The 20445-nt window shown below is 46.4% G+C and overlaps 2 protein-coding genes across 7 annotated transcripts in view; both read right to left on the reverse strand.

Annotated features, from left to right (window-relative positions):
• Positions 1-7525, reverse strand: part of MTMR1 (myotubularin related protein 1) — a 96639-nt gene extending 89114 nt beyond the window's left edge. For 2 of the 4 annotated variants that reach the window (XM_060002354.1, XM_060002353.1), the window contains exons 1-2: positions 7220-7525; positions 1422-1527 (exon numbers count right to left, since the gene is read on the reverse strand). In XM_060002354.1, coding sequence (XP_059858337.1) covers positions 1422-1527; positions 7220-7386 — 273 coding nt within the window. In that variant the 5' untranslated portion in view covers positions 7387-7525. Of the gene's footprint in view, positions 1-781; positions 807-1421; positions 1528-7219 lie in introns of those variants that run through there. The other 2 variants (XM_060002356.2, XM_060002355.1) reach the window with 2 other exon arrangements.
• Positions 7526-12404: 4879 nt separating this feature from the next.
• The window catches only part of MTM1 (myotubularin 1), a 95590-nt gene continuing 87549 nt past the window's right edge, over positions 12405-20445 (reverse strand). For all 3 annotated transcript variants that reach the window (XM_060002724.1, XM_060002722.1, XM_060002720.1), the window contains one exon: positions 12405-14348. In XM_060002724.1, the coding sequence (XP_059858707.1) occupies positions 14181-14348 (168 nt within the window). In that variant the 3' untranslated portion in view covers positions 12405-14180. The remainder of the gene's footprint in view (positions 14349-20445) is intronic.

A 20445-nucleotide genomic window follows, 5' to 3' on the forward strand; every position in this document is an offset into this window, starting at 1 on the left:
GCTAACGTGGGGCAAGAGGGCGCCTGGGACCAGTGGGGTCGGCAGCTGCCCAGTGATCAGCCGCTCAGGCACAGGTGATGCAGCAAACGCTTCTGCCACCTGGAAACAGCAGTCACGTTTTGCCCAGTCAGGTTCTGAGGAACAGGAGCCCCAGCTCCTCCTACGTGGGCAAACATGAAAACCAGATAGCAGAGAAAACTATCAAGAACTATACTGCCACTCTTCTGGCTGGCCATACTATCCAACTTCTGTTCCTCTCCAGCCATGCTTTCCTCTGGGAGGCATAAGCAACAGCATCCAATGGCTTGGACGAAGCAAGTCCAGCACCATAGCCAAATCTCAATTACACAGCCTCTGGAGTCAGTTTCTGCACTTGTTACAGGACGGCTAAAGAGGAAGTGAGGCTAGAGCCCTTCAACACGGACAGCTATCAAGAATGACTTAAGATCGTTATCGTAGCTCTTGAACTCTTCATAAGATTTGATGCCTGGCAAGGACTATGATTTTGAGAGCCATTGACCTAGGGTAGGACAGGATACTAAAATGTCATTCATACATACCTGTGAAAATCTATTCTCTCTTACTAGTGGGCAAAAATGACTATAATAAACTGAATCCTCAATTCAAGTAAACTGTACTACTGAAATGTAGACATGGTTTCACTTAATGTACCTGTTAATAGTTTCTTGACATTAAAACAAAGTTAGTCTTTAGCCTTAACAAAGATGGAGCACGCAAGCGTTTTATTTGTTAATTGATTCAACAAGAATTTATTGAGCACCTGTTACGTTCCAGGATCGTGCTGGGGGAGCAGTGGTGAGAAAAAGAGCCCCAGTCTCTGCTGACAAGGAGCTTATCACTCTTAACTTTAGAATAAGCAGGGAATCCAACTTTTAAAATAAACAAGAAGAGATTTCTCAATTCAATAAGGACTAAAAAATGAGGCTGCCCATACAACATTCTTGAGATTTTGCAAGTTTTTTGCATTCTAGTATCACATATTAATGCTGAAAACCCATAGGTAGTACATAAATACAGAAACAAATTGTGACGTTAGGGAAATACTATCTATCAGATATTTTCTGAAATTCAGAATACTAATAAAGAAAATATAGGCATTTATTATAATCAAATCTAAAAATATAATATATAATAAAATGGATCTGGAGTTTTAAAAGAATGATCATAATTGAAAGTCAGCTTTTCCTCTCAATTATAAAACTATGATCACATATACTAGATCCTGGTAAAAATGTCTCTTCTAAAGTTCAGAACTCTAACAACAGAGAATCTTTCACCCTTGTTCCCAAGCAAATGGCCGGTGAGCATTCAAGGGGCCAAAGTCTCACTCGAATTAAAACTGCAATGCTTCTTGGCTACTTAGGATATTGAAAATGAATTAAGGACTCAATTCCGCTTACCTTGTAATCTCTGGATACATTTTCTGATGTCACTGAACCTGAAATCTGACTAGAAATTGTAGCAGCTATAAGCTGTTTACACCATTCAACATGTGATCCTGTAGGACTAAAAGAAATAGTGCAATTAAAATATTTTAAGACATAGCCTCTGAGTGAGAAAACTGAGCACTGACTAGGGATATATGTACATTTCTTTTTTTAAAGAATGAACTTTAATTAGACTATTTAGTTACCTTTACATTTAATGTAAGAACTGAAATATCGACTGACCACTAGGAAGTAAGATTAGGTTCCAGGTTGATTTGAAATGAATCAACCAATTTATTTTAAGGTTAAGATTCTAGACCTCAGACAGTTAAATATGTTATTTTCTAGCATTTAATAAAATATCACTCAATTACAATTATATAGAGTGAATATTCTTAATGTAAGTAGAAAATTAATTCTAAAGTGAAATATTTATCTTACAGCATATGCTTTTCAAAAATGCTATCACTTTCATGCTGGTGGTTTTAAATCTAGAAAACGATGTAATTTCAAGTGAATCAAAGTGACTCTTAATGGAGCAAAGCTGATTGTATGATATTAAAAAGAACAGACTAGAAAAGTCCTGTGTGTAGTAATAATGCCGCCTTACATTTCTGTAAGTGCTCTGACAACTTACAAAAGGCTTTTCCAGTCCATTATGATATCAGAGCCTGACAACCACATGTGATAAGAAGGCAGAACGGGGACGAGCCAACAGGTTTCTGGGATGAGAAAATTGAGGTGCAGTGGCGACATGGGCCATCAGAAAGTGGTGGGGCTGTCCTTCCAGGATATGGTACCACCAACGGCGACCAACTCACCGAACCACAGGGCAAAACAGAGGCCAGCGCTACAGATGCTAGCCACTGCCTTATACGAGAACACAAGGACGCAGAGAAAATGGCATCTCGCGCTTGTGTGCTGCTCTCAAATGTTCAACACATTTCTGCACACAGCCTCACCCGAGCCTCACAGTGACCCACCTTACAGAGGAGAAAACTAAGGCTCTAGCGTTTGACTAAGGTCACACAGCTGGTAAGTGGTCGGGCTGTGCTCATCTGACTTAAAGGACCACGTAAGCAAAGTAAGCACTGAGGGAATTAAAAATTGCCTCCAGAGGCCAGGCTCCTCTCTCAACTCATGAAAGCACTGAAGAAATCAAGTAAAAGGGCAAAAGATACTTATGAAAGTTTACCTTGCAGGTGGCTTTCACTGTAAACAGTGTTCCAGACCTTTGAAAATCTCATCACTAATTAAATCCACACTCGTGTACTGGAAGGATTAAAAAAACCTGGAATCCCTAGGCAGTGTGTGAAATAACGTAACTAGTGAAATAAAGACATCTGATGTGCTCTACGAGCGACCTAAATTGCATTCTCTGACCAGGACAGCCTATAGTAGTTATCTGTGGGGCCGAAAATATAAGTCCAAACATTCGCTGAATGGGCAGACATTCCTGTCATACACCAAGACTCTATTTACCACAATTAATAACTAAGAGGAAGAAGGAGGGGAAAGGGAGGGATATTAGTTTCCTCTTAAATGCTAAGGCACCTTTATTGTCCGGTTCTCCCATACTTTTCTTGCCAAGCTGCCTTCTCCTCTGCCAGCACCTGGGCCTGAGCACAAATCTAACAGCAGGAACCCACCTGTTCACCCATCGCGGACGGGGTGGGTTGGAGGGGGCTGCTGTTATCCTCTAGCTTCCGTTCCCCTTCCTTCTAATGAGGACCCTTCTCTCCACGGTAGGGAGCTGCCCCTCCGCATTTCATAGGATTCTGCTCCACTTGGAGGGGAGTGACCCCAAGCTTTCCTCTTGGACCCGGAGCTGTGTAGACCCGCCCCCAGCACTGGCGGAGGCCACTCTCCACATCCACCACCTCGAGGAACCCACAGAGATAGAGAGTAAGACATGAAGAAAACAGAGATGGGAAGCCTCATCCACACTGTTTGCAACTCTGGCTCTGAATGTGCCTGCGGCCATCTTTCACCCTGGCTGCAGCAGTGATGGGAGCCAACACACTTCCTTTTTGGCTGGAGCTAGAATGATTTGTGTTTTTGGTACCTGCAACCAGAAGCATCCTGGTCAACAGAGTTATAAACAGTGTGGCACGGTGGGCTGGTAGACAGGAGGCCTGGCTCCGGGTCCTGTTTCTGTCACCAGCTAGCTCCGTGACCTTGAGCGAGCCACATCCTATCACAGGCCCACAGCTCCATCAGCATTAAGAGAAGTACGATATTCAGAAGAGAGGGGAGGGCCCACGGTCCACGGCTGAGCCACAGCTGCAGAGCCAGGGTCTACTATGGGGGTCTCTTAAAAGAAGAACGTGAACCAGAGCCGGTCACAACGACGGGACTGAGGAGGAAGGCCACGTCTCCTCTCCCCTCTCTGCTCTTTAGTCAGTGCAGTCTCCCTCCACACTCCTGGTGGCAACAATCACTTGCAGTCTGGGAGCTCCCAGCTTTGTTTCTCCAGCCCGGACTCCCCCGATCTGGACGCCGAGGATCCCATGAGACAGCTCCACTAGTCGGTCCCAGAGACCCTGCCGGCTCCACGGGTCTAGACCAGCATCAGCCGCCCAGCCTGCAAACTGCTCCTCCAGCCCTCACGTCTCCTAAGTCAGGGAAAGGCACAGCCTCATCCAGGGGCCCCAGGGCCCAAAGCTGGGGTTTACCTTGGAGCCCACTCCCCACTTGGCTCTCACATCTGAATGCTCACCGAGTCTCATCACTCCTATCTGCTAAATATCGTAAGAATGCACCTTGCCCATCCCTATTCCAATTACCTTTTCCACACGCCCATCATCTGTCGGTGTTCTCCCACCTTATGAATTTAAGCCCCACCTCTATGCTGGTGACTCCAGCCCAGACACCACCCCTGAACTCCAGGCTTAAATAAACCAACTGCCTCTTTGACATCCGCTCTGGGAAATCCAACTGACATCTCATTACTGTTACAACCAGGGCTGAGAGCCTGCTAACTTCCTAACCCCGCTCCACATAGAGGCTTCTCCATCTCAGCAACATCGTTTTCCGCAAGCCGAAGACATTGGGATTGTCCTTGATTCTTCTTCTCTCCTACCCGACAACCAATCTTCACAAACCCTACTGGCTCTACCCTGCAGATTTTCTTCAAATGATAGCTTGAATCGGATCACTTCTCCCTTCCTCCAGCCCACGGCTCCGGTCGCAGCCACCATCCTCTCTTGCCTTGATAACTGCGACAGCCTCCCACCTGCTAGACTCTGATTCTACTCCTTCCCCTTCCGGTGCGTTGTCCACACAGCAGCCATGGAGAGCATCCTGAAATCCACACCATCTGCCCCTGTGACCTCTCTGAGCTTGTCCTCTACTGCTGTCTCCCTAGCTCCCTCCCTGCTGGTGACACTGGTCTCCTGGCTGACTCTTGAACCCTTGGCTCCCCCTCCCGCCTCAGGGAGCGCAGGCCTGTGCTGCCACCTGGATATGTGCATGAGTAGGCCCCTCACCTCTTCTGGGGTGTGACTCAAAGGCCACCTTTCTCAACTAGGCTCTCCCTGACCACCCGGCACAAAATTCCAACCACTCCCCAGAGTGCACAGCCCCACCACTTCCTACCCGCTCCCAGCTGACTTTTCTCCCCCAGCACCTAACACAGAACACATTTGACGTGTTCTTTTGTCTCTCTCTCGCACTAAAAAGATGCTCCAAGAGGGCGGGGATTTGTGTGTGTGTGTTCCCTTCTGTATCCTCAAGCCTAACACAGTGCCGGACACAGAGCAGGCACTCATATCTGCAGAATAAATGACTGAGAGATTAGCATTTCCACAACCAACTTAACCCAACTCAGTGAGACGGCCCACCTGCAGTCCATTCACAACACTACTGCACAGCAATTGTTCTCAAATGCCTACCCCATCCTGTAGCTTCCCTGATAGAAATCCTTTTGTGCCCCCCATAACTAGGGTGACCATATAATTTCTCATCCAAACCAAGACACTATTGTGAGTTGCAGAAGGATGCTACTGATAATTACACTGGCTCGACCAGTACCCTGTACCATCTGGTGCCAAAGAGACCACAAAGCCCACCCTACTTATAGCTAAGGTGGTTATTAAAAATGCAGAATTTCAGGCTCTACCCAGGAGATGGTGGATTAGATTTAGGGTGGGATCCAAGAGTCTGCATTTCAATCAAGCACTGGAGGTGATCCTGACTCAGGTTATACAGAACTGAGCAGAGAAGCATCGGCCCAGAAGACAAGGGCACAATTCCTTGGAAGGAACACGGGCCCCTTCAGGATCTAACTCCTGCCTTCCCGCAAGTCTTCTCTATTATCAGTTCCCCACATCCAGCATCCAGCCCACATGGCTGCACGTTCCACTCCTGTGGCCAAAAAGCGTCCCCTGCCCCCGTCCCGCCACTAAAAACTGAAGCGAATATCCCACCTCCGTATACCGCAGTGCAGTGGATCACAACTGAGGCTGCGGAGTCTTTTTGAAAAATTCTAACTCCTGGGCCTCACCCAAACCTCCTAAATCAGAAGCCTCAGGACTGGGGTCTGGCCACCTGGAGTTCTTAAAAAGCTTCTCAGATGATTCCCACGCACACCACATCCAGAGCACTTCCAAGCGCACCTCCACCCTGGCACTTATCACACTTGATTTCAATGGCTGGTTTGTTTGTATCCTCCACTCGATGGTAAGCCAGAGAGCAAAAGCCGTCGGGCATTATTCTCTGACTCTCCAAGCCCTCATACACTGCAGAGTATCTGCAGATGAGTGAAACCCTGTCCAGTGCACGTACTGTCTTGGCTGTGATTAGTTTTCAGTGAAGCTGACGACTTGGGTAACTATTTCATTAAAATACATTGTAATTACACTGAGGTAGAAACAAAGGGAATGTTTCTTGTTGTTCCTCTGCCTTTGGAAACTCCCAAAAGTTCAGCTCAGGGGTGTGACTAAGAGGCAGGAACCAGCATCTGAAACTGACCCAGTGGCGTTACAACAGTATGTCTCGCCTAATTGCACTTTAGCGTCAGCGAAATGGCCAAGATGTGGAAAAGCTGCATATTCCAGGCTATGGGATCACCCACCCCTTGTCCCGAGTGTCAGGGTGGCCCTCCCAGTTGGATCTGGTCGGTTTGTGCTTCTAACTGATTCATCTTAGTTCTCGGACTGCCTAAGAAGCAGTAGCCTTACGTGTTTGTGAAAACAATGAACCGGTTCCTTCAAAGTGTGAAGAACTGAAAGTAAACGATGATGTGTTCTCGAATAGGGAGCAGTTTGGAAGTTTTCCATCCCAGCTTTTCAAATGAGGGTATCTTTGCCTCTATCTGCGCCAGCCCGACACCCACGGGGTGCCGCCCTCCAACTGCCCCTACCAACCCCAGCATCAAAGACCGCAAGCAGCGGCGGCGGGATTTTGGTCTTCAGACCACACGAGGCAAGGGCACGCTAAAAAGGGGCGCCGGGGTGAAATTTCCTCCCAAACGATTCGTGGCCGGGGCAAGGGCTGCCGAGGTGGCTCCAAGGTGCAGTAGGAGGCGGCCTGGGACACGGTTTGACAGCTGTGAAGCCCCTCGGGGTGCGGGGAGCTTCGGCGCGAGGCGGAAGTGAGCCAGGTGCGGGCCCCGGGGACCAGGCGGGGGTTCCCGGGGCTCCGGAGGGGACGCGGGAGGGGGACGCCCCAGCTTGGCCTCGGCCCGGCGCGCGGGGAAGGGGCAGCCGGGCCTCGCGCGGGGCCCTCGGGAATCGGGGACCGGAAGGCCGCGGCGGCCGGGCCCCGCTTACCTGTCCAGGGTCTCCACGCTGGGCTGCCGGGAGCCGGCGGCGGGGGCCCCCACGACCCGAGGGGGCCTCCTGCCGCCCGCCGGCCCCGGGCCCAGGCCCCCGCCGCCCTCGCCGCCCCCCGCCGCCGCCGCCGCCGCCGCCGCCGCCGCCGCCGCCGGCCTGTCCATGGCGCGCTGAACCCTCTGCCGCGGGGAAGCCGCCGTCGGGAGGGGAGTGGCGCCCCGGAAGGTCCAGCCGCGCGCCTCTGGCGGCCCCAATCTGCCGCCCGCCCGACTCAGGCGGCCGCCGCCATTAGCTGTCACCTGGCGCCCCGCGTTACCCACAAGGCCTCGCGCGTGGGGTGGGGGGCGGGGAGGGCGGCGCGCGGCCGGGAGCCGGGTCCCCCCCACGCCGCCCCGCCCGAACCCCACCTGGGCGCCCGGCCCGCGAGCCGGCGAGGTAGGGCCCGGGCGACCGGGCACGTCCTCAGCCACTGGGGGTCGAAATCCACCAATGGATTATGCAGAAAGAACGTGCTCTGCTCGGGAAACTATCATACTGACATTAGAGATGCAGGGTTAAAAAAAAAAAAAGTTCAGGGAAATTCAACTACTCAGCGTGATTTGTTTTCCCTCAGTTTTCCTTCCCAGAAAAGTTTGGCGGTGGGAGAAGCCCAGGCCCCCTGGACCTCCCTGGTCTTGACGTGTCCAACCCCGAGCAATCCCACACATTTTACAACCCCTCCTCACTCCGTTCTTACCCAGCCGTCTGTAGGGCAACCAAGTGTTCTGATACCGCCCTCGGAACTTCCGCCCTTGCTTTATATTAACAGTAACATTTAACTTCTGTCAGCTGAATCACGGCTTGTGAAAATCAGGGCAGTAGCTGATGATAAAGGCATTTAGGACATTTGATTCCTGTTCAGTATTTATTTCCCTGCTCATTGTGTTAGGGTTTGCATATCCAACGGGCTCATCCCCTCTCAACCCACCCCTGATTTAGTTGGGGACGGGGATGGGAATCATGGCTAAGCCCCTTTGCCTGTGATTGCCCTGAGTATGACCTATGACCCAAGTCTGGCCAGTGAAATATAAAGGGAATGCTTCCATCCTGATAAAAGGCAGACCTGTAGACAAGGAGTAACTAGTTCCCATCCCAAACCCATCCTGCCCTCCCAGCTTAATAACTTCCAACTGAACTGTGAGCATGTGATGCCTGAAACCCCAGCAGCCATCCTAACACCCACGAGGGGATGAGCCTGGGGTGAAAGGGTGACAGGGTGAGGAGAGCTGGGAGGAAGGAAGGGAAAATCTCCAAATACACTGGAGACCCACCTCTTGCAGGCTTCTGGTTTTCCAAAATTACTAAATCAAATGTTTAACCCACTATTATAGACTGAATGTTTGTGTCTCTCCTGCCACCTCCACCATTTATATTGAAGCCCTAACTCTCAAATTGGTATTGAGGTATTTGAAGATGAGGCCTTTGGGAGGTGATTAGGTCTTAAGATCATAAGGCGAGGGCCCTGAAATGATGGGATTAGTGCCTTTTTTTTTTTTGTCTGCATTGGGTCTTCGTTACTGCGCGTGGGCTTTCTCTAGTTGCCGTGAACCAGGTCTACTCTTCATTGCGGTGGCTTCTCTTGTTGCGGCTCTAGGCGCACAGTTGCAGTAGTTGTGGCGCACGGGCTTAGTTGCTCTGCGGCAGGTGGGATCTTCCTGGACCAGGGCTCGAACCCGTGCCCCCTGCATTGGCAGGTGGATTCTTAACCACTGCACCACCAGGGAAGCCCTGCCAGACTTTTAAAAGGTTTGCCAATATGTGGGTGTGGGGTGGTATCCCACTGTGGTTCGAATGTACATTCCCCTGATATCACCGAACTCCTATTTAACTAAGAAGACTCAGTTCTGACTGCATTCCCAAGAAGTTCCTCCTTGACCCCCTATCTTGGCCCCAAAGCCCCCCAATCTGCCTCTATTAGAGCAGGGTGCACCCTGCATGGGAATTACCAGTTAACTGAACTATCTTCCTACTAGGTCAGACACTTCAAAGGAGGCCACTGTTTTACTCAGTTTTGTTTCCCAACAAAGATCAGCTGACACAGGTCTGGGTCATAGTAGACAGTATTTGTTGATAAATACTGTCTAAAAAAATACTATCGAAAATATTGTCTAAAAAAAACCCACTTGTGGTTCTTAGTCTCATCTATAAAACGACCCCCCAAAAAAACCCAAAACAAACAAAAAACCCCTAAAAAACCAAGCCTATCAATTTTATAAGGTTGTGGGGAGGCTAAATAGTACAGAGTTTGGCACATATGCCCCCAATAAATATCTCCCTTTCTTCCATTCAGGGACCAAGGGGGTTGAAAGTACATGGTCTGGCTTTAGATAGATGCGAGGATAGAAATAGGGAATAAAGTCAGAGGCAACTCTTAAGTCTAAATATCGCCTGAGATGTAACAAAATGAATTGAGCTAGTTGTTTCCCTAATTGTGAGTCACTGTATAGCTGGTAACAGGAGAGTGCGTCTGACCTCTCAGCTTGCAGGCCCACCATCATCTGCCAACACGGACTGAGGTGTGGTAGCAGCATCATAGCCTCCCCAGATGTCCACATCCTAATGCCTGGAACCTGTTGTGTTACCTTACGCAGCAAGGGGGCATTAAGGTTGCTGATTCTCTGACTCTGAGGTGGGGAGAGCAGCCTAGGTTATCCAGAGGGGCCCAATATAATCACCAAGGTCCTTTTTTCCTTTTTCTTTTTTTGGCCACGCGGGGAATCTTAGTTCCCCGACCAGGAATCAAACCTGTGCCCCCTGCAGTGGAAGCGTGGAGTCATAACCACCGGACTGCCAGGGGAGTCCGCTAGGGTCCTTTAAATGTCAACAAGGGAGGCGGAAGAGTCAGAGTTGAGAGATTTGAAGGTGCTGTGCTGCTGGCTTTAGACACAGAGGAAGCGTCCACGACTCCGGGAAAGCAGGCGGCCACTAGAGGCTGGAAAAGGCAAGGAAAGGATTCGCCTCTAGAGCTGCCAGAAGGAACGCAGCCCTGCTGACACCTTGACTTTAGGCCAGGGAGGCTAATTTAAGACTTTGGACCTCCAGAACTGTAAGAGAATAAATGTGTGGGGAAGATAATAAATCAGCACTAAGTTTGTGGTGATTTCTCACAGCAGAAACAGGAAACTAATACACAAGGGCCAATGCCATCTTCTACCATAAATATTGTATGTGCATAAGTGAGGAAAATGTGTTTCTGACAAGGGCTGTTTGACTTGTACGGATCTTCGAGAACGTGCAGTCCATACCCTCACTGAGCAGGTGGACACTAAAGCCTCCTCCCGGGCCTCTCGAGGGGGTGCTGGGAGGGCCTCACATCTTCCAGCCAAGAAGCAGGTCCAGAGCCCAGACGGGAACCCAGGTCCCCACCCGTCCCGACCAGGGTTCTTTCTAATACAGGTTTGTGACATAAAGCTCCCGAAATGAGATGAACAACTTTCTTTTGTAATTTATGTGGACTGCACCGTGGAACAGTCCATTTCAGAAGCACATACGTATTAACCACTATAAATGAATAAGCCGTGTTCTCCGTAACTACTAGAAAAACAAACTAAATCTTAATGGTCATGTCTAAACATTTTAGCTACCTTACATGGTTTAAATACTAAGCATTTAGCTACCCTACATGGTTTAAATACGTTATCACCTTTGCTTTTAAATGACGAATTACTGCAAATAAGGAATAAACCGTATCTGAATCTGAGCCTCATGAGGAAATGAGAATACTTTGTTTTGCTGATCTTTCATCTTCCAGATATGTTTAATACAAAAGACTTTACTAATAATTCCTTAACTAAGTTATAAATCTAACAGTAGATGCCAGAGTATTAGACTCATTTCAAAAATTGGTATTCCGGCAGCATGCTTTAGTGATTCTGTGAACCTAAAAGAATTTGACTGCAATCTATTTCAACCATTAGGTTTTCCTGCGGATGTGCTAATCCTCGTTCTTGTTTGTGCTGCATGTTGCATATATTTATTTCCTTTGGGTGTCCCCAGATTTTACTTTAATGGCCACCAATGGCTATGTCCTCCAGTCAGAGGTGTATATACCCTGTAATCAATTCCTGTATTTTAAGAGCATTCCCCTTATATAGTCCTGCCTTTGCCTAATGCTCCCAAATGCCACATGAGCTGTCCACATGACTGACAGCTGCATTCTGTAGAGGGCTGCAAGTGATGAGATACTGGTCAACAGATTTTCAAACTTTTGAGTATTATTCCTTCCCCAAAACTGTAAGGAGAAGCTTTGCTGCATTATCAAAAATAGATCAGAAAGTACTATGACTATAGTTAGGAAAAACCTGTTATACTATCAGAAATAGATATGATTCCAACTTACTGGAAGGGCTGTCCCAGGAAGAGATTATTCTATTTCATTGCAGAAGGCAAAGCTAAGGCTATTCAGTGGGAATGCAAGAGAGGCAGAATTCAGTTCGATGCCTGCATACGTTTGTTTCAATGCTCTGGGACTTTGGGCAAGTCAATGAACCCCTGCAGCAACAATGCCCTCCACGGTTGAAAAACAGGGATAATAGAACACCACGTGGCCACGAGGGCGCAGTGAGGGTGAAACATAGCCGTGTCTGAAGAAGAACCTTGGAGAGCATTTCAAATACTCATAGTTTTAAAAGAGATACTTACTCTTTTAAGAGTCCTATTGGGATTTTTAAAAAATGGTAAGTTTACTAGTATAACTATTTAGCGTTCTTAGGACACACGTAGATGAATTTCCAGTTAGCCGCATTTGAAGAATTTTAATAATTCTTACCTAAAGAGACATCGAGTATGACTTGTTTCAACCAGTCTCTTAATCTCCCTTAATGTCAACTGCTGTGTTCTCCATCCGGAGTCTGAAAGTCTTGCGTCTCTGCAGCCCAGCACTTTTGTGAAAGCTATCCCTACTTTAATAAAGACAGCTGTGGCCTGACATAGGGAACAGGCTTGTGGTTGCCCAAGGGGGAGAGGGGATGGGGGAGGGAGGGATTGGGAGTTTGGGATTAGCAGATTCAAAGTATTACATATAGAATAGATAAACAACAAGGTCCTACTGTATAGCACAGGGAACTATATTCAATATCCTATGATAAACCATAATGGAAAATATGAAAAAGAATATATATATATATTTATAACTGAATCACTTTGCTGTACAGCAGAAATTAACACAACATTGTAAATCAACTATACTTCAATAAAATACATTTTAAAAAATGAAGGTAGCTGTGGCTTAAAATCTGCATTGTTAATGTACTTAAATTTCCAATATTGTTGGGACTTGGGGAGAGCCCTATACAAGGTTGCTAGTAAGATAAAGGGCATGTGAAGTAGATCCAGGAAGAGCAAGTAAGATGGGCAACATGCACATTTAAGACACATACACAGTTACAGCCCTGGGAATAGAGTGCAATGTTTAGTTAATATATTTATTACAGCAGGTCTTTAGTCATTATTGCCATGAAACATTTGTCATGAAATTTCACAAAATCCTTTCAGCTATTAGTATTAGCTTTTTCTCTTTTCATGGAGTGACACTTTGTTAATTTATGAAATATTTACAGCGTTTACAAAAAGCAAGAGACTGTCTAAAAAATTTCTTATACATACAAAATTTATACATTTATACTACTGCATTTGAGATGTCTTATTTGGTAGACCATTAAGCTATGACATAAAATAATTTACAAAGATATATTTAATCTCTCTTAATTCACTGAAAACAAAACCATATTAGCTATAAATAGTCCTTTACAAATCACTGTAGAACACATTAATTGTTTTTTAACTGTAGCCTTAACTTTTACAAATATACTGACTAAATGAATTAGTTCAGATATCAAATAGAACTGCATTTGAAATTGCATTTAATACTACAAAAAAAAAAAACCTGAAAAAGCAAACCGCTGGGTACTTCAAGTAAAAATTTGTAGAACCAGTTTTTATGCACGCCTGGGTGGGGAGGGGTGTCGAACACCACTGAAATTGAAATGCATAAACACCATACTTTCAAGAATACGCTCAACAAATGTACATCTGCGGCTTTTATTTCAAAGGATGCTGCTCTAGCGACAGCTCACACATCCAAGATGGTCAACCCGACACTTTGGCAGATCAGCTAGTTTGACTAGAGCAACGTTTGCGAAAACATTCACATAAGCAGCATAATGCATCCGACATCTTCAAACAGTGCTATAGAAGGGGTTTCTACCACCTGAAAATAGGTCAGAATCCTAGGCAAGCTCATGAAAGAACTTAGGAAACAGAACTGGCAATGTTAAAAACAATCAAATCATATTTAACTGGGCGTTATCAGTTTTTTTTAAATATAAAAATATGCTTCTCTTGGGGAAAATACTTCATATTCCAAAATTTCAAAATGATGGAAAGCTCATCTACACAGCTATTTGTCCTTAAGTCATCACACTTACGATGGTATGAAATTTGGCAATTATTTAAACACCTTGCTTGTGGATTATGCCTTGGAAGCTGAGCTCAATTTGGTTTTGGCAGGAACACACATCTTTCACATTTGGGTTCCTTTTAGATCACCCTAAGCAACTACTGTAAGCAGTTCGAGGTAAATCCATTTCACAAACATATATTCTTTCCCCTTTAGTTAAAAATGTTGTTCCAATGAGGCCCACAAGATACATATTGTACACATAGTATTTCTGAAGAGGTAAATATAATTTAAATATTATCTTTCAAAAACTGCTTCTGGAAGGTATCAGGATTTTCCAAAACCCCATCTGGGCTCCTTTCTTCCAATTGCCGTGTAGACACTGTAGTTTTCTTGCAATATGTATTCTAGAAGGCACATGTTCAAGAGTTTAAGATTATGTTAGTTCAAGTTCTACATGGAGGCAAATATTTTAACCTACTCTGTACAGAGGCCCCGAATGAAAGTCAGCTATTTCCTTTATTAGAAGTGAGTCTGCACGTGGGGCATCATTTGCGAAGGACTAGAAGGTGAGGTCGAGGGATCGGAAAGCTTGGGAGAGTTGGCGAGCTGCAGCTCCTCAAGTCGCTTTATGTACTCGTCGCGCAAGGCCAAGAGCTCCATGTAGCGCTGCTCCACCGGATTTGGCTGCTGGAAAGAAGCACAGATGTGAGTTCCCACTTTCCGCCACCATGACACGCCTGTGCCCCACATCTGCTGCGGCTGCCGCTTTCTGAACAAACTCACTCGTTGTGGGTTAACACACATCACTTCCTTCAATACTGCGTAATTTACAAATACAGAAAAGCACAAAGATTAATTAAAAAACACCCAGCTATTTGCCACCAAGAAATAACTCACGTACACATATCCGCACACATGCGTCAGCATCTTTTTAAAATGCATCAACCCAGGCACAGCTCCGGGCTCCTGTGTCACCTGTCCCTGCTGCCCGCTTTCACTCCCAGAGGCAACAACTCTTCTCAGGTTGGCATCCAGCCTTCCTTCCCGAGCAGACTTGTGACACTTTTCCTCTCAATGAATATCCAGAAACAAAGTACACCATTCTTCTCTATTTGGTGAAAATTTACATCAATGGTGGTATTCTGTACTTATCGACCGACATTGTGATCCGACTCTTTTTCTCAAGCGGATCCCAGTTGAATTCGTTGAATGAATAAACCACAGCTGATCTATCCATTCCCAATAGTGGGATATTCCCCACTATTATAAGCGACGCCGGGCCATCTTTGGACACATCTCCTCAGACTTGTGTGTGAATGTTTCTCGAAGGAATTTTCCTGGTGGGTGAGGAAGGAACTGCTGGAGAGGACAGTATGGTCTTTTCAACTTTACCAGATGCTGCCCAATTGTTCTCTGAGGTGGGGAGATGACCTTATGCTCCCACTAGTGGCATCTGGTGATTCCTGTAGCTCTACATCCTCATTAGAACTTAGCAACGTAAGAGAAAGAGTTTTTGCCAAGTTGATGAGTATAACATGGTATCTCATGGTAGCTTTAGTTTGCATCACTCTGCCTTAGCACATCTTTTCACGTGCATGGCTGAAAGCAGTGGCTCTGACGGGCAGCCTAGTGTGAATCTCCAGTCTGCCTCTTAACAGCTGTGTAACAACTCTCTGGGCGCCTCCATTTCCCTATCTGTCAAATGGGAATAAAACCAGCCCAGACCACAGGGTTGTCGTGAGACTGAAGTTAGTCAATACAGTCTGTTCTGGTACAACACTGATGTCTTTGATTGATAAATAGGGGACTGATGGCAGTACAAAGGTAGAAGTTACACCAAAACACAATGAGATTCTCCCTGGTACCAAGTACCAATTTAATACTTGGTACTTTTATTTAATATCCCTGGGATGTTAATTGTTTAAACTTTTGTATTGAGACAGAAATTACATACAGTGATGCAAACAAATCTTTAAAAAATGTTCGGCTCAATGAATCTTTGCATACATATACACTAATGTAATCACCACCCAGGCCAAAATATACAACAGAACAGACCCTAGACTCCCTTGCCAACATGTTAAGGTTCTGAAGTGATCAAGGGCAAGCTTCTAGAAAGCTTGAGCAATATATGAGGACATTAAGAAAAAAGCTGAAAGTCTACAGAAGTGCCTTCCTTTATGGCTGTGGCTTCTAGAACTGTCCTGCTTTCCACTGCATTAAGCTATCTGCTGAAGCTGCGAGTACCAACAAGGAAGTTGAGAAGATGCTACGCTGATGAAGAAGGCTATACCCTGGATCTGAGTTGTACTGGTCAGAATGGTCTGTATCAGAGGCAGATGCTCTCCAGGACCTGCATCTCAGAGAAGGGGGCAGGAGCCCTGGGGTTTAAGACTGTGTATGAGTTTCCTGTGGCTGCCATAACAAATGAACATCAACTTGATGGTTTAAAACAACAGAAATTTATTTTCTCACAGTTCTGCAGGGCAGAAAGCCCCAAATCAGGCTGTCAGCAGGGCCACACTCCCTTTACAGGCTCTAGGGGAGGAGCCTTCCTTGCCTCTTCTAGCTTCTGGCAGCTCTAGGTTTCCTTGGCTTGTGGCCACATCACTCCAATCATTCTCTGTTTTTACATGGCCTCATCCTGTCTCTCAAATCTTCCTCTCTTCTCTTATGAGGACACGTACCATTGGATTTAGGGCCTGACTAAATCCAGAAGGATCTCATTTTGAGATCCTGAACTTAATTATATCCTTAAAGACCCTTTTTCCAAATAAGGTCACATTGACAGGTTCCAAGTGGATGTGTCGTTTGGAGGCCACCATTCAACCCACTACGGGCTGCCAAGGCCTGATTGCTGCTTTCATCAGCGCTCTGGTTACAGAGGTGCACGGGTTTGGAGTGGTCTCCTCCTACCTCCTAGCCCCATCCCTCTTGTTAAGTCCCTGTTCTTTTTACTGCATGACTTTGCAGAATGTAAGGTTTTTTCCAAAATGCGTATTGGCATTAGAACAGGAATGCTTGGTAGAGCACCTGACACCCAGTAAGTGCTGCGCACTGCCCGTTAATATCCTTTGCCCATTTTTCTCTGAATGTGCTCCACCGAGGGCCGGACACTGCTCTAGGTGCTCAGGGTACATCAGTGAACAAAGGAGGCCCAAATGCCCACTTTTATGGTGCTTCTCTTCCAGCAGGGGGAGACAAACAACGAAGACAACCCTGTGAGGTACATAGGACGTGGAAGGTGATGAGGCCTACGGAAAAGGAGAGAGCAGGGTGAGAGGGACGGGGACACGCTGGTTACACTCTCAACGGGGAGGCGACCAAGCAGATGCTTGAGTGTCTTGAGGCTGAGCAGGGAGCCCAGTGTGGCCAAATCAGGGTGTGCGGGCACGAGTCTTCGGTGGAGAGGCCGGGAGGTCAGAGGGGTCAGGCATGGCGTGGGGGCCACACAAGGCCTCAGAGGTCTGAGGCTTTGGGCCTTGGGCTTTGACCCCGGGGGAGGCGAGCGGCTGCCTGGACAGTGCTGAGGAGAGGAGTGCTGGCATCTGGGGGGTATATTTCACAAGGAGCACTTTGGCTGCCGTGCTGAGAACACACTAGAAGGAAGCAGGCTGAGAATCTGAGAGTCCAGCTGGAAGGCTCTGCAGCAACGCACAGCCCCAGGCTCGGAGGCTGGACAGGTTTCTGAAGGCCGAGCCCAGCAGGCTCTCCTGACAGCCTGGGATGAGAGAGCAGGGAGACGAGGATGACTGGAAAACGGAAGCTCACCTGTGGTGACACGAGCGTTTGCTGGGGATGGTATGTTCACAGCCTCGACTGTGCTCATAGTGTCACAGGTATAGACACGTGTGAAAACCCACCGCACTGCACACTTGGAACGTGTACAGATTACTACATGTCAATTATACCTCAATGAAGCTGTTGTTTTAAAGTGGGCAGGCGGGAGAATGAGTGTAAGGTTTCTGGGCAGGGCGTGTAGGATGGAGCTGCCGAGTGCTGCGATGAGGAAACCCGCGGGAGGAGCAGGTTCGGGGAACGGGAGGTCTGTGTGGACGTGTGACATCTGCTGTGTCAGGACCACTTACCAGTAAACATTTACCACCAACAGTCCATCCTTTCCCCTCCGCCACCTTCTCACCCTCCCCAGTCTCCGAACCTCCATGCTCTGTTTCTGGCCTTGGCTATTTTGAAAACCTCTCTTTCCCATATGACTGTCAGAATCTGTTTGTTATTGTACCAGCAAGTACAATTAAGACAAGACAAATAAATGAGAGGTAACACAATCATTTTTGCCGATGACGAGGCTATAGAGTTAGAAAACTATTAGAAATAAGACAATTCTATCTAGTAATGTGTACAAAATATGTAGAAGTCATTAGTCTATAAACAAACAAAACCAATTTAGAGGATATAATAGAAGGAAAGAGTGCATTTGTGACAGTGTATCAAAGGACACAATGATGAGAAATGAAATTCGTAGTCAAGTGACTATAAATCCCACACCTCGACGTCTCCCTTGGGGAATGAAGCATGAAGTTCTAACTTTTCTATCAGAAATGACTTAAACCCCACCCACGTAAGCCTGTGAATGTCTGTCCTCGTTGTGATCCTAAGCAAAATGGGAACGGCCCGGGGCAACTCTGGTTCACAGCCACGTGGAGTGCAGAGGTCCCCAAAGGACAATACGCGACTCACCAGCAGCCGAAGGTCCCACGCAGGTTTACGTGACTAAATTATCCTTAGGCTTTCAGCATGAGCAACTTCCTCATATTACATAAAAGTACCAAGTTTGCTTATTCATTGCTTGTCAAATGTAAGCATCGGTCTGATAGTTTACCACAGTCACTGCCTGTATACCAACTGGGCCACACAACTGAGTAATGGCTTCAGTGGTTAAGGATATTCTTTTAGGTCTACATTATATAATTTGCAAAGTCCTGTGTGATTGGATTGTAATCTATTTCTGTATGAAATAATGTCCAGCATAAGATCTTTCGGGAAACCTGATGCACTTCATTCACACTTCCGTTTCCACATTTCTCCTCGATTGTTTATCATCATCGGCTTACGTTCCTGGGTGCCCCTGCCAGTCTGGGAGCTCCTTGTGGGCAGAGACCACCTCTTCTTAATTTCTGGGTCTCCCCAGTGCCTGACGCATGGGAACGCTCAGTACTCGGTAGATGAAAACACAAGATGCCGAGCGACAACAAAGACGCGTGTAGGACCCTTGACGTTCAGAAAATCTATATAGAAAGGGTAAGCTATTTTCTTCGGGTAAATGTCACAGATCCTAAAACACACCAATCAGTGTCTCAAAATAAAAACCTCAATCAAACAAATATGCATTCCTACCCGGCCCAGTTCCATTTTGCTAAGAGAGAACAAGGGGGAGAACAAGGGGGAGAAACACATCACAGTAAGTTCTGCCAGTGATGTCCCTGCAAACTTGACTTGTCACACAATTGTCATTACCTTTGTATATCATAAATGAATTGCTCTAAATGCCTGCAATTACAAGAATTTCTCCAAGTACAAATGGGTGACGGGAGATTATAGAATCTGTACAGAAATTGTCAACATTTTCTAAAAAACAGTGGTTTTTTAAAAAGCCATGATAAATGCAGAAAAGGTGAAATTTATAGGACAAACAGTGCTCATCTATATTTTTTAATCAGAAAAGGAACACACCCCATGTAACACTGCTTAGAATCCTGTAAAAATTCCCATTTCCTCTTTACTTGATATTCCAAATGCCGGAGCTACGCTAAAGGCATTCCCTCTGTGTGCTTCTCAAATCCCAAACTAAACAAGTGTATGTTCTCAAGCCCTGGAATCTGTCACTTTCCAAAAGACTACACATTTCAACCATTACGAAATTGCAAAAGGCTTTCATGCAAGCAAGCAGAGACCTTGAAACAAGAGGGCCAGCTTAAACGTGCATTTCCCCAGTGGGAAGAGAGAGCACACACACACTGGCGTGTGGCCAGCTGCCAGAGTGGAATAAACAAACCGAGGGCCAGACTGAGCACCGGGCCCTGCTGTTGCCCGACTACTTGTAGTGGGATTAAAGCTGCTGCTTACGCAAGACTGGCCTGGGACTGCAGGAAAACGTGCAAACCTTTACAGAGAGCAACCGCAAATATTGACTATTTAGAGCACTTAGAACAAATGGCTCAGTGGACATACTTCTGAGCCCTCACAAACAGGCTGGACTTTCCTTCTGAGCTTGGATGCAGTGAGGCTGGGAGAAGGGAAAGCCTGACTGTGCCTTTAATAAAATGTGCAGTCTTTCGCTTCAAAAGTCACCATCGCCACGCTGGACCGAGAAATGGCCAAATGACTGTACTATCCTGTGACAGATCAATTATCTCTACTTTAGAAGTAAAGACCTTCAGTAAAGAGCACTCTCATATTAGCTGACAAGTACATACACCTGAACAGAGAGTAGAAAATGTTCCTTTTCCTTAAAGGACCATCTCAGTCCAGTCGCTGGAAAGAACCTTCTTATGATGTCTAACAACTTACAGTGATTAAAGAAAATCCTTGACAATCAAAACTCAGAAATTTTCCAGAGCTTTAAAATAGTTTACATCTTAGTAAAAATAAAAAATGTATTATTCATGTTGTCAGGAAAAATGTAAGTTTAACACCAATCAAAATAAATGGTTTAGTGGGTCTTCCCTGGTGGCACAGTGGTTAAGAATCTGCCTGCCAATGCAGGGGACACGGGTTTGAGCCCTGGTCTGGGAAGATCCCCCACGCCGCGGAGTAACTATGCCCG

Source organism: Delphinus delphis, chromosome X (assembly GCF_949987515.2).
Source record: "Delphinus delphis chromosome X, mDelDel1.2, whole genome shotgun sequence".
NCBI lineage: Eukaryota > Metazoa > Chordata > Mammalia > Artiodactyla > Delphinidae > Delphinus > Delphinus delphis.